The 15,761-nt window shown below is 39.4% G+C and overlaps 1 protein-coding gene across 12 annotated transcripts in view; it reads left to right on the plus strand.

Moving 5' to 3' along the window:
- Nucleotides 1–15,761, plus strand: part of gramd1ba (GRAM domain containing 1Ba) — a 46,961-nt gene that overhangs the window by 27,883 nt on the left and 3,317 nt on the right. For 8 of the 12 annotated variants that reach the window (XM_056736109.1, XM_056736110.1, XM_056736104.1 and 5 more), the window contains 17 exons: nucleotides 3,234–3,450; nucleotides 5,708–5,728; nucleotides 10,716–10,800; nucleotides 11,117–11,220; nucleotides 11,398–11,493; nucleotides 11,567–11,647; nucleotides 11,737–11,852; nucleotides 12,098–12,257; nucleotides 12,411–12,609; nucleotides 12,677–12,823; nucleotides 13,306–13,424; nucleotides 13,917–14,059; nucleotides 14,140–14,243; nucleotides 14,376–14,570; nucleotides 14,811–14,928; nucleotides 15,413–15,520; nucleotides 15,610–15,730. In XM_056736109.1, the coding sequence (XP_056592087.1) occupies nucleotides 3,234–3,450; nucleotides 5,708–5,728; nucleotides 10,716–10,800; nucleotides 11,117–11,220; nucleotides 11,398–11,493; nucleotides 11,567–11,647; nucleotides 11,737–11,852; nucleotides 12,098–12,257; nucleotides 12,411–12,609; nucleotides 12,677–12,823; nucleotides 13,306–13,424; nucleotides 13,917–14,059; nucleotides 14,140–14,243; nucleotides 14,376–14,570; nucleotides 14,811–14,928; nucleotides 15,413–15,520; nucleotides 15,610–15,730 (2,134 nt within the window). Of the gene's footprint in view, nucleotides 1–3,233; nucleotides 3,451–5,707; nucleotides 5,729–10,715; nucleotides 10,801–11,116; nucleotides 11,221–11,397; nucleotides 11,494–11,566; nucleotides 11,648–11,736; nucleotides 11,853–12,097; nucleotides 12,258–12,410; nucleotides 12,610–12,676; nucleotides 12,824–13,305; nucleotides 13,425–13,916; nucleotides 14,060–14,139; nucleotides 14,244–14,375; nucleotides 14,571–14,810; nucleotides 15,521–15,609; nucleotides 15,731–15,761 lie in introns of those variants that run through there. The other 4 variants (XM_056736107.1, XM_056736108.1, XM_056736113.1 and 1 more) reach the window with 2 other exon arrangements.

Below are 15,761 nucleotides of genomic sequence, written 5' to 3' on the forward strand. Positions count from 1 at the left end.
TTATTTGCATGATGCCCAGTACTAGCTTGGGTGTTTGCTATTTGACTTCCACTGATTCTTCAGTGAGGGTGTTATTTTTAATACAACGTTTGATTCTTGGTCGAATCTATAATCTTAATTCACACCAATGTTCGCATGGGTTGGTGATGCTTTAAGAAGGGTTTGATCAAAGCAACACAGCACATATTGGTTTGCATGGTAAACGTTTTGCGTCTCAAGGGAGCGTTTTAAGTGTGTAAACAAGTGTGAGAATGATGTGTGACTCTCAAGATAATTGTGAGAAGGGATGTGGGTTGACGGTTTTCTCTCAATATACTTTATAATGCAACACATTCATAGTCTTCAGTCTTTCTATAGTTTTTTCCATTGGTGAGCTTATGATATATGATATCCCTTCCACTCCCTGATGCCTTTTGGCATTTTTACATTTCCATTAAGACATTGTTTTGTACGCTTATTATGTTTGAATTGCAGGTACGGTTGATTTGGCATCACAATAAAGGGATTGTCATCTTTCCCATAATGCAGCTTAAACCCAAATGCACACAAATATGCTTCTGTCTCCTGTCATTGGTCCTTGTGCGCTGTAAGCACTGAGATGACAGCTGAGAGGCGAAGAGAGCTATAGAGCTGTGTGAGAAGTTAACCACAGCGAGGGTTTGATAAAGACATTTTATCACACGTAAGTGTGTGGCGGGAGGAAAAGCTCTAACACATGTGTGCTACTAGAACATACGTGCTTAAAGCTCATGTGAAGATCACACGCTGACTTATGGTGGATGATGCTTTTGAGAGACGACATGTTCAGAATGGAATATTTGCTTGGTGTTCACTGTTCAGTGTGAAGTGGTTTTTGCATCTTTTTTAATATTTAAAACTGCCATTTGTAACATTTTTGGTTATTAAATAACCAAAAATCAGTTATTCAGGATGTACATAGAAAAACAGTGTTCGGAAACACACAGCGGTTGGATTTGCACGTAAAGACTTGTAGGTTAAGTAACCTGCAATTTTGTGTTTTAAACAGAAACAAAAGACAAAAACCTTTGCATTGCAAAAATAAATATTTTCCTTTTTTTTAATGTACTATTTATAGGTATCTGTTTAGGTGAAATGATCATTTTAGTTTTATTCTGTGAACTGCGAACAATATTTCTCCCAAATTTCAAATAAAATAGTTGTTTCTATTTGAATTTATTTGCAGAAAATGAAAACCGGAGAAACCGACAGAAAAGTAGCAGAAAATAACAGAAAAGATGCTCTGTATTTTTTCAGCTCTCAAATACTACAGCGAAAACAAGTTCATATTCACTTTTAAGCAATACAACAGTTATATTTGTGCATGTATTTAGAAAAGTCTTTTTGTGTGATAACCTTGACTTTTATCACAGTTTTCACGCATCTTGTCACGCTGTCAGTCTTTCACATTGCTGTTGGAGGAGGTTCGACACTGGACTGGAATACATTTTATAAATCTCTTGACCTGTATGATAAAATCCAGAATCAAATGTCAGTTTGCAATTACTTCATGTTCATTCGTAATCCAGAAAACCATGTGGAGCGCATTGCATTGTGGGAAATTGCATTCAAGACACTGTGCTTCACTGCTTTCTGTTTTATATTGCTATATCACATTGTATTCGTGGGTTCGATCCGAGGGGATTGCACATAATTGTACATAAATATATAGGAAGAAGCAATGTAAGTCGCTTTGGATAAAACCCATTGACGTCTGCCAAATGCCTAAAAGCGCCTGCCATATGTAAAAATATTAACTTTTACCCTTGATGTGTTTCTATCTGTTATTTACATACATAAAGCATACACGGGCAGCTGACCTAACATATTCAGATAGAATAACAGATGTAGATCTATACACAGGTAATCTGATGCCGGTTTCATTAGCAGTGATTCATTCACACACAGCCGCTTCTGGAAAACGTGGACGTGTGTTCTGAGGAAGATGAGCGGGAGCCTTGAGAGCTCTAGTGTGGATGCATGAACCCAATCCCAAATGCATTAGCCTGATATCATGAGCCAATACAGATTGTGAGGTGTTTTTTGAGTTACTTCTGTGCTATCTTTCCCTCTCTCTCACACTTTTGTCACACCGTGTTTGTTTTTCCAGAGAGAAGCTCTTAGCTCAGGTACAGAACATTAGTAATTAAGATATAGTTCAGTGGCCTTTGGGGACAGAGAGAGAAAGAGAGAGGTGATGATAGATAGAGAGGTGTTTCCCAATCATTCTGAAGCTCTACCACATCCTGACCTCCGTGACCAAATGAAGCATGTTAACCGATAGATTTATGTGTTCTGACGTTTGCTCTTCCGTGTGTTTTCTGTTGAATTTTCCCACCGCAGCTTAAAATTTTTCCAGTTTGTTGTTTTAAGAGCTCAGAGTTTTGGTGTTTGTATACTGTATATGACATAAGCCGTTTTTTACAGACGTTAGAGCTGTGTCATTAAATTTGTCTATCACTGTGTGACAAAAAGAGTTTTGGGCCTCATCTTTAAAAGAGTTAAGAGTAAACATTATCTATGGGCTCTTCAGCCACAAATTTTTACTCTTTCATCATTTACTTGCCCTCATGTCATTCCAAACTTGTATGATTTTTTTCAACACTGAACACTGAGACATTTCTCAAAATATCTTCTTTTGTGTTTCAATGAAGAAACAGTCACAGACAGGACTATTATTGTTAGGTGAACTAAACCTATGATTTACTATTCTGTCACTGTTTCTTGTTGCCCATATTGCATAGTCGAAAAGTTACACCTGTTTGTAAATACAGTAAATCCACAACATTGATGGTGTAAACATGGAGTTTTTATGTTTAAAAAAAAGATACGTTCCCATGAATTTGATTTTGCTTGTAAAAATGCTGATGAAGTTTTATCAATGATGTGGAAATTTCTACCTTAACTCACTTCTGTGTTTTGGTCAGATGTCAGTTTGAATGCATTCCTGGAAGCTGACAGAGCAAGATTTGAAAGACCTGTGTGTGCGTGCGTGCGTGCGTGCAATTTGAAAATTTCTTCTAAAATTTGCGTTTTTTTAGGCTTATATGTTGGTCAATGGCCAATTGAATATGTCCTCTTTCCCATTAAAGTAAAATAACTTTTAATATAAACATTGTAGCCTGATAGAAATGATCATTTAAAAAAAAATTCAGCGGGCACTTTTTTGTAAATAATAAATAATAATTATTTATTGTTCTTTTGATTCCCCTCAGCACTGCAAGTAACTCGAACCGCAGCACGCCGGCCTGTTCACCCGACCTGCGTAAACGCTCGCGCTCCCCAACGCACCAGAGTCCGGAGGGAGAGAACATGGTGGAAAAAAGTTCTGATCATTCATCAGACAAGTCCCCCTCCACCCCTGAACAAGCTGTCCACCGCACCTACAGCCAGTCGCTTCACACCACCCGTCCGACGGGCAAGAACTCGAAGGTACACGCTTCAGATTTCTCAGATTTTTCCTTTTTCAGCTGCTTGTTTATTGCTGCCGTGAGATCACATTTCTCATAACTTTTAAACTATTTTTCTCAGTGTAACTCAATTCTGAATCGAAATTCGACATTTCAGTTGAGTTGCACCCACGTATATAGTAGCTAACAGGCTTTTAGATGAAAACAATCTTTTTGATGGAGGACATAGTGGAAATTTCTGGGAATCAATCTAAATATAAAGTAGGCAACTTTTCTCATATTTCATACTCAATAATTTTGCTTGCAGAATGTTGCAGTCGGTTCTCTGCAACTTTTTTTGGATAAAACATCCAAAAAGTCATTGAGCAAGCTTAAAATTATGATTCACAAGATGCGTTGTCAGATACAGTTTCAGGGAAAATGTCAGTTTGCCCTTATTTGTATTCAACATGATAACCTGCAATTCTGTGTTTCAAACAGAGATGGTGATAAAGAGGCAAACGTTACGTATTGCAGCTTCAACTGAAATATTTGATGTTTATATTTTACAGTGTATATATTTCAGGATACTAGGATTCTGTGGTGCATTTAACAGATTCACAGAATAGTTTAAAAAACAAAGAAAGACATTTAAGTGTAGCTCTTAAGTTATGAGTCAGTATTTGTTGCCATTCCATATTCATCACCATCTCATGAACAACGATAAAACTTTTTGTTAACGCAGAACGTCTTTTGTACGTCAGTACGTGGAGGAACTTGCTTTTGTCTCTGCGTATTATTCAACTTGATTTTTGTTTTTTGTTTCTGATATCTGCCTCATGCATGCTAGTCACTCAAGAGACTGTCTAAAGTAAGCATCACTCTTATCTGCTCTGTCTGCGCCCTCCCTGTACATATCCCACAATGCTCTGCTTCACCTGCATGCACTAACCTGCTTAGCTAAGTAAAAAGGAAATTACAAAATAGTGTCAGTGTGAAAGTTCCTACACTCAAGTTATTTTCAAAATATACTGTTGTAACTGTAGTTTATCCCAAAATACCATAGTGGTGATGGTTTTAGTTTGTAAAGATATTAAAGAAAAGGACAACTATGCTTTTTACACCTTATAAAATACCACAGCTATTAACTATCAGCAGCTGCGGTATTTTGTCAGTGCTTTCCTCGCTTTACTTTTCTATATGCAAAAGCTCAATTTTCCTTCCATGTCCATTTAATTTTGTAACACACTTTCATGAAAAGCTGACGTCACAGCATTATTGCTGTTAGTTAAGTGCTGACCTCATTTATCTTTGACTCCATTACACTATAACTTAATTTATGAGTGACCTCATTAATCTGTGACATAATTTATCTCCATCTGTGCATTGTCCACTGTAGAATTCTGGTACTTGTCGAGAAAATGACACCTTACTTCACTAAATTTGACAAAATACCAAGAAACTTGGGTGCAACATAACCACTTCTTTCTGTTTAACACCTCTAGTATGTTGCTATACGTTTCCTTCGGAACGATTGAGTCTCTCCGTTTGCTGTCTTGGTTAAAAGCCAAATAATGTGTTTATTTATTTGCGTCATTCACTTGACACTCTTGATACATTTTCTCTTAGTATAACAGACTAAACCTGATTAAAGTAAGATATTAATATCTGTTTGTCTTCTCCTCCAATGCCATTCGTCCAGAGTAGATTTATGACAATGTAGTCTTAACGTGTGTTATATGACTGTCCAATTCTCAAGGATACTGGTTTAGGTCTTAATGTATGTTTATCTTCATATATGATTTTATACAATAATATTTTATTAATGAAATGGGATAGGTGTGCTCGCAGATCTAATCTATGGGATCATTGCAAAGCTGTGTTTCTGTAAAACCAAAGAAACAAAGAATTGAAGTTTGTTTAAGTACAAATACTGCCCTCTTGTGGTAGCTTTGTGTCTGGGTCATATGATCTATTGTCCAAGCACAAAAGTTATGTTGGTCTGTGCTAAATATCCCACACACAAGCAGAGCTTTCCCATAATCCCTTGTTTTTAATATACCCAAATGAATTGCACTTATACCTGTGGTGGTCAAAAACCTTACACATTTTTGGCAGACAGAGACAGACCGATCCAAATTTTGCTATACAACACACAGGTATAAGTGCAGATTTTAAATGACACCCTGTGGTTTGTGGGATCTGTGCGACACATTTGAAGTACTCAGACTGAAATTTTAAATCTCACTTTGTGTCTTTTTGCTTTATCCACATGAAAATCGGATTCCTCCCATGTCCAGAAAAGTCAAAGCTGGTATAACGTAAGTCTGTTTTAACTCTTCTTGATCATGTTAAAAGGATCGATCACCAAAGAAATCTTAATTCTGTCTTCATTTGCGCACCATCATGTGGTTTAACTTGTATGTGACTCTTTCTTCTGTGGAACATGAAAGATGTCTAGAGAAATGTCTCGGTGGTTTTGTGTTATTGCAATGAACGTCAATGGGGGTATGTTGTTTGGCTACCAGCATTCTTAAAAAAATATCTTTTGTGTTTTGCTAAAAACAAAAAGTAATGCGGGTTTGGAAAGACATGGGGGTGTGTAAACGAAAGAAATATTCATGATCCGGGTGAATTATCCCTTTAAATGTAGTGTTGTGGCTCTGTGGCTAGAGTGCTATTTTCTGAGATTCAGATTATAGATTCCGGTCCTGTATGAAGAACTCACACTGACAATTTATATTGTCAGTGTGAGATTAGTCATCGGCATGATGTTAACCGTTGTAGATTGTTGAGAAACCTCATTTCTCACTGCAATGTCATGTGCATCTCTCAGGGTGGCGCCCTCTACTGTTCTCCTGGACACCCTCACGTTTGACCCGACATTTCACAGTGTTTCTTTTCCCATGGGAAAGCGTTGATTTTTTTCTGGTCCTCTGGGATTTTTAATGACATTGTTGGGCTTTTTACAAGTGCTCGGCCTTAACCTCTGGGCCACCCTGAGAGATACGGTATGCACTTCATTCATAACAACGTATGTTTTGTTCGTCGGAAATAAACCATCTGTTTCTCAGATCGGGTCAAACCAGCATTACAACAAACAACTCTAAACAGAATTTTCTAAACTTCGAATACTCAAAAACAGGACATGCAATAATAAGCATTTATACCTATAAGGTTCTTGTGGATTGAATAAAACCAATAATCTGGTTTTTGGAGAAATCTGTTGAGTTTATTTTAAAAGCTCAATTGATTTCTAACTTTGGTATTTTGGTAACTTTTTTAATACTCTGGAGGGGGGCCTTTGAGATTATTATGATTGCTTTTTTAGCACCATAATCTGAGCATTTGCTCTCTTGTTTAGTCACATTGTTGCCTAAGAGGAATAACTGAGATATTTATGGCATATTATTAATTATTCACTAGTTTTTGTGCACTTTGATACTTGAAATGCAAAATGTACTTTACTTTGTAGTTCCTGACCTTTTCCAGTCTTTTGGACGTGTCCCAAGATAGTTTTAATGGATTCATGATTGTTTGTGCTCTGATGGAAAACCAGCTCTGTGGGAAACAGATCACAGTTTATATTTAGGAGAATCATCTGTAAATAATGATAAATCTTGCCCAAGTATATTTAAGGATTTTTGTTTTTATTCATCGTTCTTCGTGGGTGGTGAATGACCTCAAGCTGTCAGCTAGTCAGTGTTCTAAGCGATTACTATAATTGTGTTATTATTTGTCTTTATGTACATTTTTAGCAGTTTTTTATGGCCTTTTTTCATATTTTTATGTTTCAATGGAAGCACGTGCCTCGCCTGAGGTTAATTTTCAGTCTGTGTTCTATTTTCGGTTTGACTAGTGGCTAGTAATGTAGCAATTTATTTTATATTCAATTAACGTTAAAAAAAATGTATATTAATATTTTGTTGTATATTAATTGTATTAAATTCAATTTTCATTTAAGTCTTTATTTTAATGTTAAGGCCAATATTGTGTTGGAGTTCAATAGACAGAAATGTTTGAATAGTTTACATTTACATTTAACAGACGCTTTATCCAAAGCAACTTACAGATGAGATAAACAATGGAAGCAATTGGAACAACATAAGGCCAACAAAAAGCATAAGTGCAGTCAACAACTATTCTCATATATCCTACCACAGTATACAAACCTAGTTGTATTATAGTTTTAGTAAAGTAAAGGAGTCAGGACAAGAAGCGTTTCCTCCTCAGGATTGGAAATAATCCTAAACTGTGTGTGTGGTCGCAGGGAAACGCCAATACAGTCATACAGTTTACATTGTGATTGAACATGCTGGGCCTGCAACCAAAACAGCACTTGCCAATCTGTAAATATTGAAATTGGTGAAACTATCTTTGACAAGTCATTAAATGAACATTATATGTGACCCTGCCTGTATTAACTCACCTGATTTTTGTGTTATTTGCTACATAAAATCATTCTGCATAATGCAGAGAAGGCCAATTCTGTGAAAATGTCAACCTTACCATGAAAAAATAAAGTTATAATAATAATACTTACTACGCTACCAGGACAGATATCAATGTGAGGTCACAATTTTATTTTAAGTGCATGGTTTTATTTAGTCAGGTAAATGACATTTTCAGGATTGACACATCCATAACGGTACATATTCCTCATGAATGGACACATGAAAATTAAAATAAAGTAACTATTATATTTCATGTTCTATAAAGAGGCATCCCTTCTACATTCGTTGGGTATAAGTGCTCAGGTTCGTTCATTTTAATTCACAGAAATCCTACAAAATTTGTCGTCTCCTAAAAAACGTGTCCCTTTTTTGTCTCATCCGTAACTCATGTTTATTTGGCTTTTTTTAAATAGAAATTTGTTCATAGACCGACAAGGGTTTAGTAAAATATGATCAAGGTGGTTCAATATATTCGTAAAAAATATCTTTTTATGTCACGCTCATAATGCTGGAATTGCCAAGAACTGTCTGTGAAAAATGCCAATTTCAAATTAAATATTATTATTGTTATTAAAAACTGTATTGTCAAATATTGATGGTAAAATAAAGATTGTAAGACTTTGGCTTTCACAGGCAGGGTCAAATATATGTAGTCTCAATTAAAAAAAAAATACCATGTTTTTTTGTGCTTTAAAAGCCATAATTATACCCTCTACGTTCAATGACCTCTGATGTTTTCCACAAATCCGCAAGAGAAAAGAGTTCATTCTTTTATTTGTTGAACAAGTTGAACTGTGCTAAAGCACAAGTTGTTTTTTTCTGGAGAGGCGATAGGGGGTGAGGTTGGAGAGAGAGATAGAGAGGGCGAGGGAGAGCCATAATTCACTGTTTAGCATTCCCTCTCCGTTCCCCTCCTCCAGTGCAGGAAGTTTACTCGAGTTCGTTCACCCCTTAAGAGTGCGAGAACGAGGGAGAATAGGAAGGCTGAGGCGTTGTCCTTGGCCGAGCTTCAACGCCAACATCTCAACACGGCTCCAGAGCACAAGAGAGGTCTCTTTGATTCCCTCCATCCATTATTCATTTCCTTTCTTTTTCACCTCCAGGTGTTTTTCATCTCTTTCGGCAATCTCATAAAACAAAAAACTGCTCTTGCTACTTTTCGAGTTTCGCAATATAATGAAAGCCTTTGTGCATCTGCCCCTCAGGGTATGTGCAGCTGACAACGTTAAATCGTACGGTAGGGTGAGAAGAGATTTCATTGGAAACTTGTTTTGGACAGAAGTTACTCTATATCTGTGAGAGGAATGTTATGACAGTCTTAAGAGACGGATATAAATCTTACAGCTCTGTCATGTGAGAAAATGTTGTGCTTGAAGTCAAAAGCCCACTACATTTGACACTTGCCCTCCCCTCTCCTCTCCTGTGCAGCCTATTGGCCCCCAGCGCCCAAAGCCCCTCCCCTTACACACAAATAATCTCTTCAACTCCTCCCACCCCTCTCTGCAGAATTGTTTTGTAGAAAGTCTGAGCGAGGACTGCTGTAGTCAATGGCTGTCTCAGCTCAGGATGGTCTCTCTCTGTCTGCCTGATGAAATTCTCCTTGGAATATTTCTTATGTACTCGATAAATTCATTTTCTTCGACGAGATCTTAGTTTGAATATTCTTGTGAAAAAACATTACGAGAAAACATGAAGAAGCTGCTTTTTTCCACCGGTGCATCCTTTTTTTCGGAGTCCTTAAGCAGTCAAACGTTTCAATTTTGGGGATTTTAAAAACCGTTGATCCTCTCTGGTATTTCTAGAAAAAACGGACGGGTTTTCTCTTGCTGGACATAAGGACCAACGTATGTTTTGTCTATCCTTTTAAAGCGGACCAGTCGCTGTCTTGTTGGTCTTGTTCGTGTTTGACTCATTTCCTGAGGAAAATGTTTTCCAATGTCACCACCGTGATAACAGACATCTGCCTCTTATCAATGTGAGAAGCTTGAGAAAATGATGTTGCTTGGTTGTTGTTTAAGTACATGTAAAGCGTCTCGGAGCTCAGACTGCGTTCTTTAAGTGACAAAACAGGTAATGCCAAGCAACGTCTCCTCGGGGATGCAGGATTTCTCCGGGTCACTTCGGAGTTTGGCCCGGTGAAGCTGAACTGGAGCACAACACACGTGCTATAAAGAATCAGATCAGAGCAAACATCTCTGTAAAAGCTTAATGACTGGCAGCGATGGAAATCCTCAGCTTTGACATGGAATCTGATTGGTTGTCAGACTGGGAGACGGTTCATCAGCATGAAGCGGACCGGTATCATTGGACCGACTGGGACTGGGATTCTGATAGAGTTCCTGCTGTAAGCAACCAATCAGAGAGCAGATATGAGAAGGGGGGCGCCAGCTTCATTAAGTGTATTGCGCAACTGTGTGGATTTTATTGATTATGACACACCTTCAGGATTGTTGGGGGATGAATGTTTGGCTTTTGGAGGTCTGGAGACCACCTGTGTATGCCGGATGGTTTGAGAGGGTCTGACAAGGGTTTGGTTTTAGAAAACACACAATCCTTAACAGATGTATGGCCTTATGTGTGTGAATTTGGGCGAGTTTTATGTTTGTGTTTAAAGGACCCAATAACAGAAGGAATGGTATTTTTATCGTCATAAGTTTGGAGTGTTTAGCTGTTAAAATTTTTATTATTTAAAATTAGAAAGATAAATACCAACATCACTACTTCTTTAGAGTTTTTCTCCAGTATGTTGGAGTCGGATGTAAAGTTGCACTTCTGATGCACTCTTTATATTTCTCCTGTGTTTGTGTGAGTTTGTGTGTGCATGGATAGATTTCATTATCTTTTTTTCTGTCAGGTCTTGAGCCCCACGTATAAGCAGCGGAATGAAGACTTCAGGAAGCTCTTTAAGCAGCTGCCTGATACGGAGCGTCTCATCGTGGGTAAGAGCAGGATTCTCAATTTAAGTCGTCATCCAATTCTGTCGTCATCCATCAAGAAGGGTTAAAATACTTTTTAGAGTACTTTTATAATGCTTAATTTCTCAGTTACCTTTTAATGACTTTCATTGTATGTGAAAGAGTGGCCTGGGTATTTTGCTAAATTTGTCTTCAATAGGAATTCAAATTTTGTGTATTTGACCTGAAAACACTAAGTCTATATTAAGCATGAAGTCTCAAACAAAATGCATTTGAGGCTCATCAGGAAAGCAAAGAATAAATCCTTACGCGTGACCTCTGACCTCTTGTCCCGTGACAGACTACTCCTGTGCCCTGCAGAGAGATATTCTCCTCCAGGGTCGCCTCTACCTCTCCGAGAACTGGATCTGTTTCTATAGCAACATCTTCCGATGGGAAACGCTGGTGAGTAAACATATCATTCTCATCTCCCGGACGGAGACCGATAGCGATGCCATATGCTCCTACCGTTACATATCTGATAAGGCATTTATCTCACACCTCTCTTAACATCTGGAGAAAAAGCACTTTTTTAGTGCTGAAAACTGATGTAGAGTACTCTATGTGTTTCTCGTTGTGTAGCTGACCGTAAGGTTGAAAGACGTCTGCTTTATGACGAAAGAAAAGACGGCCAGACTCATACCCAATGCCATCCAGCTTTGCACAGACAGTGAGAAGGTACTCTAGATACGCAACCAGTTAAAACATGAGTGTACTGAACTCTGTGATCTGAAAATCATGGTTTTTACAGCACTTTTTTACCTCATTTGGGGCAAGAGACCGGACATACATGATGATGTTCAGACTCTGGCAGAACGCTCTCTTGGACAAGGTTAGACATGACTTCGGTGTTAGACGTGGTGTTGCTATGATTTCTCTAGCTAACTTTTAACTCTGTGTCTCTCTGTGTTCCCAATGTAGCCATTATGTCCCAAAGAGCTGTGGCATTTTGTCCATCAGTGTTACGGGAATGAACTCGGTCTAACCAGTGACGATGAGGATTATGTGCCTCCCGATGATGACTTCAACACCATGGGGTGAGTCTCGCCCCATAATAAACTCAACACTTTTTCATCTAGGTCCACAATTCATCATACACCATCTTTCAGAGCGGGTATTCAGTAATTTAGGGGTATCTGGAATAGGAGGGTTTCTGGGTAACATTACACCCGGCATTCAGTCATCGCTTTAGGTTTCTCATTGCTATGTGTGGTAGAGGGTCTGTCCTGGTGCCCGAGCTGGTAATCTTGACCTGCAGCTGTTGCCCATCTCCCTGGTGCAGGTACTGTGAGGAGATTCCCCCCGAAGACAACGAGGGCAATGACAACTGCCCCAAAAACTGCCCCCCAGATGCCACAATGGACCTCAGCCCGCAGCTCCACAGGAAAGTTTTCCCTAATAACAGCCTGAATTCCACGGACAGCATAGAAGCACCGATCAATGTAAGCATCAGGTCACTTTAGTATAACCATTTCCAGGCGTATATCTTACTGTACCTTTAAGAAAAAATCTCATTTAATTAGCCAGGAATGAACACTGTGTAGTATTAATAATTATTTGTTACACTTCATAAATATTTGTATTTATCCGTGTAGTTTGATGTGCCCCCGGTGGAGGAGTACACTGGCTGCGCCCCAGAAGACCTCCTGCCCCTGCCTTTACCTGACAACAGGCTGTCAGAAATAAGTGTTCCGGCCTCTGTCTCCGCCCCTTCCCCCGCCCCCTCCCTTGACTTCAATGACAACGAGGACCTGCCCACCGAACTCAGCGACTCTTCTGAAACACATGACGAGGGTACGTCGAACACACATTACATACAGATCAAAACGACAACTGTGGTCTTACACGTGTGTGTTCTCAGCAGGTGAAGTGCAGGCCTTCCAGGAGGATCTGAATGGGAAGCTGTACATTAATGAAGTGTATATGTTCAGCGTGGACAAACTCTATGACATCCTCTTCACAGAATCCCAATTCATGAGTGACTTCCTGGAGCAGAGACGCTTCTCAGGTTAGCACCCCGAGGGCTTCACTGACCGATTCTGGTATTTGGACAGAACGGTTCATTCGCTAATTGAATTCAACCATTGAATGCACAGTGCAAATGCCATTTTTATCCGTTCAGATGATATATCCAAACACATCCAGGGGTTATTACATCAACAGCATTTCATATGACTTTACTCTTTTATATATCATTGCATTATTTTCTATTACTAATAAATGACAACTAAGGGCGTACTCACATTTAGCCCAGTTGCTCTAAACTGTGCCCGAGCGCAATTGTCCCCTCTTTACGTCATTCTTTCAGTTCAGTTTGAGCTCATACTGCCCCCTTTCCAAACCAAACTGATCGCGAGCCCACCTCTTCCAACCAGGTGAACCGATTGCGATTTAAGTCACACTGGTTAATCGAACCAGGCTTAAGGTGTCAAACACACCACAGAACAATGTAAGTACGTCCTTCAATTTAACATGGTGATTTCTCTACAGGTGTGGTCTATCACCCCTGGAGGAAAGAGGAAGCTGGTAATCAGACCAGAGAGATCATGTATACCATCTCTCTCTCCAACCCACTGGCCCCAAAGACAGCCACAGTCACAGAGACACAGGTGAGCCCCTACAGGTCACCCAACTGTACATACTGTACACAATATGTACACACTACTGTACATATGAACACCTAACCGGACACCATCTGTAGACCCTACTGTACATACTGTACCCTATAATGTACACCATCTGGACAACCTACTGTACACAATCTGTATGCACTACTGTACAATACACTTTACACCATACTGTACATCCTACTGAACACTATTTTGTACACAGTCTGTATATCGTATTGTACACACTACTGTACATATGTAGACACTACAGTGCATACTATAGCCTATTATATACATCCTCTGTACATATACACCATACAGCACACCCTACACTTGTACATTGTACAAACACACACTACTACACATCCTGTCTACACCCCCTGTACACTGTACTGTACTGTACGCCCATTCTCACCAGAGGACACAAACACATTTGCTGTAGTTTCTGTCTTTGTGACAATGCAACTGTCTTATTTTTGTTGTTCCCTCTAGACTCTGCACAGGTCCAGTCAGGTGAGCGAGTGCTACATCATCGACGCTGAGGTGATCACACACGACGTCCCGTATCACGATTACTTTTACACACTCAACCGGTACATGCTCACCAGGGTCGCCAAGAACAAGTGCCGTTTGAGGTAAACTCACATTGAATAATCTTAAAATGTGAATATTATAAAGTTGAGCATGTAAGGATTGAAACGTGCGTTGTGCGCAGGGTGTCGGCTGAACTGCGCTTCAGGAAGCACCCATGGGGACTGGTCAAGGGTTTCATCGAGAGAAACTTCTGGAGTGGACTGGACGAATATTTCAGGTATTTAGGTGAGTGTGGATTTTGAATGGGAAGGAGCACAATCTTTCAACAGCAAGTTCAAATAATAATCCAAACGGCAGTGATAGAATGCATGAAACGATGAATATGTGTCTTTCTCTGTCTACATTGTACGTGCGCAGAGCTGGAGTTGAGTAAAGTGCCGCTGCTACTCTCTGAACATCACGCACAGTCTCCCAAAGCGAAAGCGTTACGCACGGCCACGGCGAGGCGTCGCAAGAGACCCCTGAGACAGCAGCACCTGGACCAGGCGCTCAGCCCCGTCACCACACCTGAGGAAGAGAAGAGCATCGTCCATCGCATTAAACACGTGGCAGGTGTGACATCATGCATTGGGCACTTTGAAAGATTATGACAGTTTGATCTTAAAGGGATGGCTGATCTGAAAAAGTAAATTCTGGTGCCGTTTATACACCCTCGTGTCTGTAAGAGTGTATTTCTTCTGTGGAACACAATAGCCGATGTTCATAAAAGAAAAACAAACTTGCTTTAAAAATATCTTTTCATGGAAGACTCTAAACTATCCCGTTTCTAAGAAACATTGCTCTGATCAACAGAAATGTTTATGAATTGTGTTCTGGCAGGATCCACGCAAACCAGACACATGCCGGATCAGAGATCTGAAGGTCTGGCTCTTTACAGCGTCTCCAAACTCCTGCTCATCATCAGCTCTGTGTAAGTATTCATGACACAAACTTACTTTTGACCTAAAGTGCTTTATATTTGAATCAAATCTATGACCAGGGATAGTTCAACCAAAAACAAGTCGTTCAAAACCTCTTTTTGACTCTTTTCTCCATGGAACACAAAAGAAGATATTTTGTAAAATGTCCATACAATAGAAGTCCACAGACTCCAAAGTTGTTTGGTGACCAACAAAGCCTCTTTTTGTGTTCTGCACAAGAAAGCAAGTCATAGAGGTTTGGAAAGATTAAACGATGAAAGCATTTTGATTTTGGGGTGAACTATTTGCTCTCTATTTGATCTCATACAGTCGGTCACACGGTCTGTGTTGTTCATGTCTTTTCTCTCTTATGTTTTCATTGCATCCTGCAGGATTTGTGTGAGGTATTCAGTGATTTCTTCTGTATTACTGTAGATTGTTATATGTGTCTGATGCGATTCAACTGATGTGCGCTTGTCTTCTGCTGTTTGTCAGTCTGGTGCTGCTGGTCTTTTTAAACATCATGCTGTTTTATAAACTCTGGATGCTGGAGTACACCGCTCAAACGCTGACCTCCTGGCACAACCTCAGGTCTCACGAAAGGTGAAGGCCCAAAAGACTCAAAAAGGCCCTTAAAATCTCAATCATTTGTTCTATCAGAATGTTGGTTATGAGGAATGTCTGTGTTACAGCAAACTTCCACAGACGCAGATCGAATGGGCCCTGCTTCTTGAATCTCAGCAGCGTTACCATGAGAACGAGCTGGAGAAATGGAGAGAAATCATAAAATCGTCAGTGATGTTGTTAGATGAAGTGAGATTTTTGATTGAAAAACTTCTTTCTG

Source organism: Triplophysa dalaica, chromosome 22, assembly GCF_015846415.1.
Source record: "Triplophysa dalaica isolate WHDGS20190420 chromosome 22, ASM1584641v1, whole genome shotgun sequence".
NCBI lineage: Eukaryota > Metazoa > Chordata > Actinopteri > Cypriniformes > Nemacheilidae > Triplophysa > Triplophysa dalaica.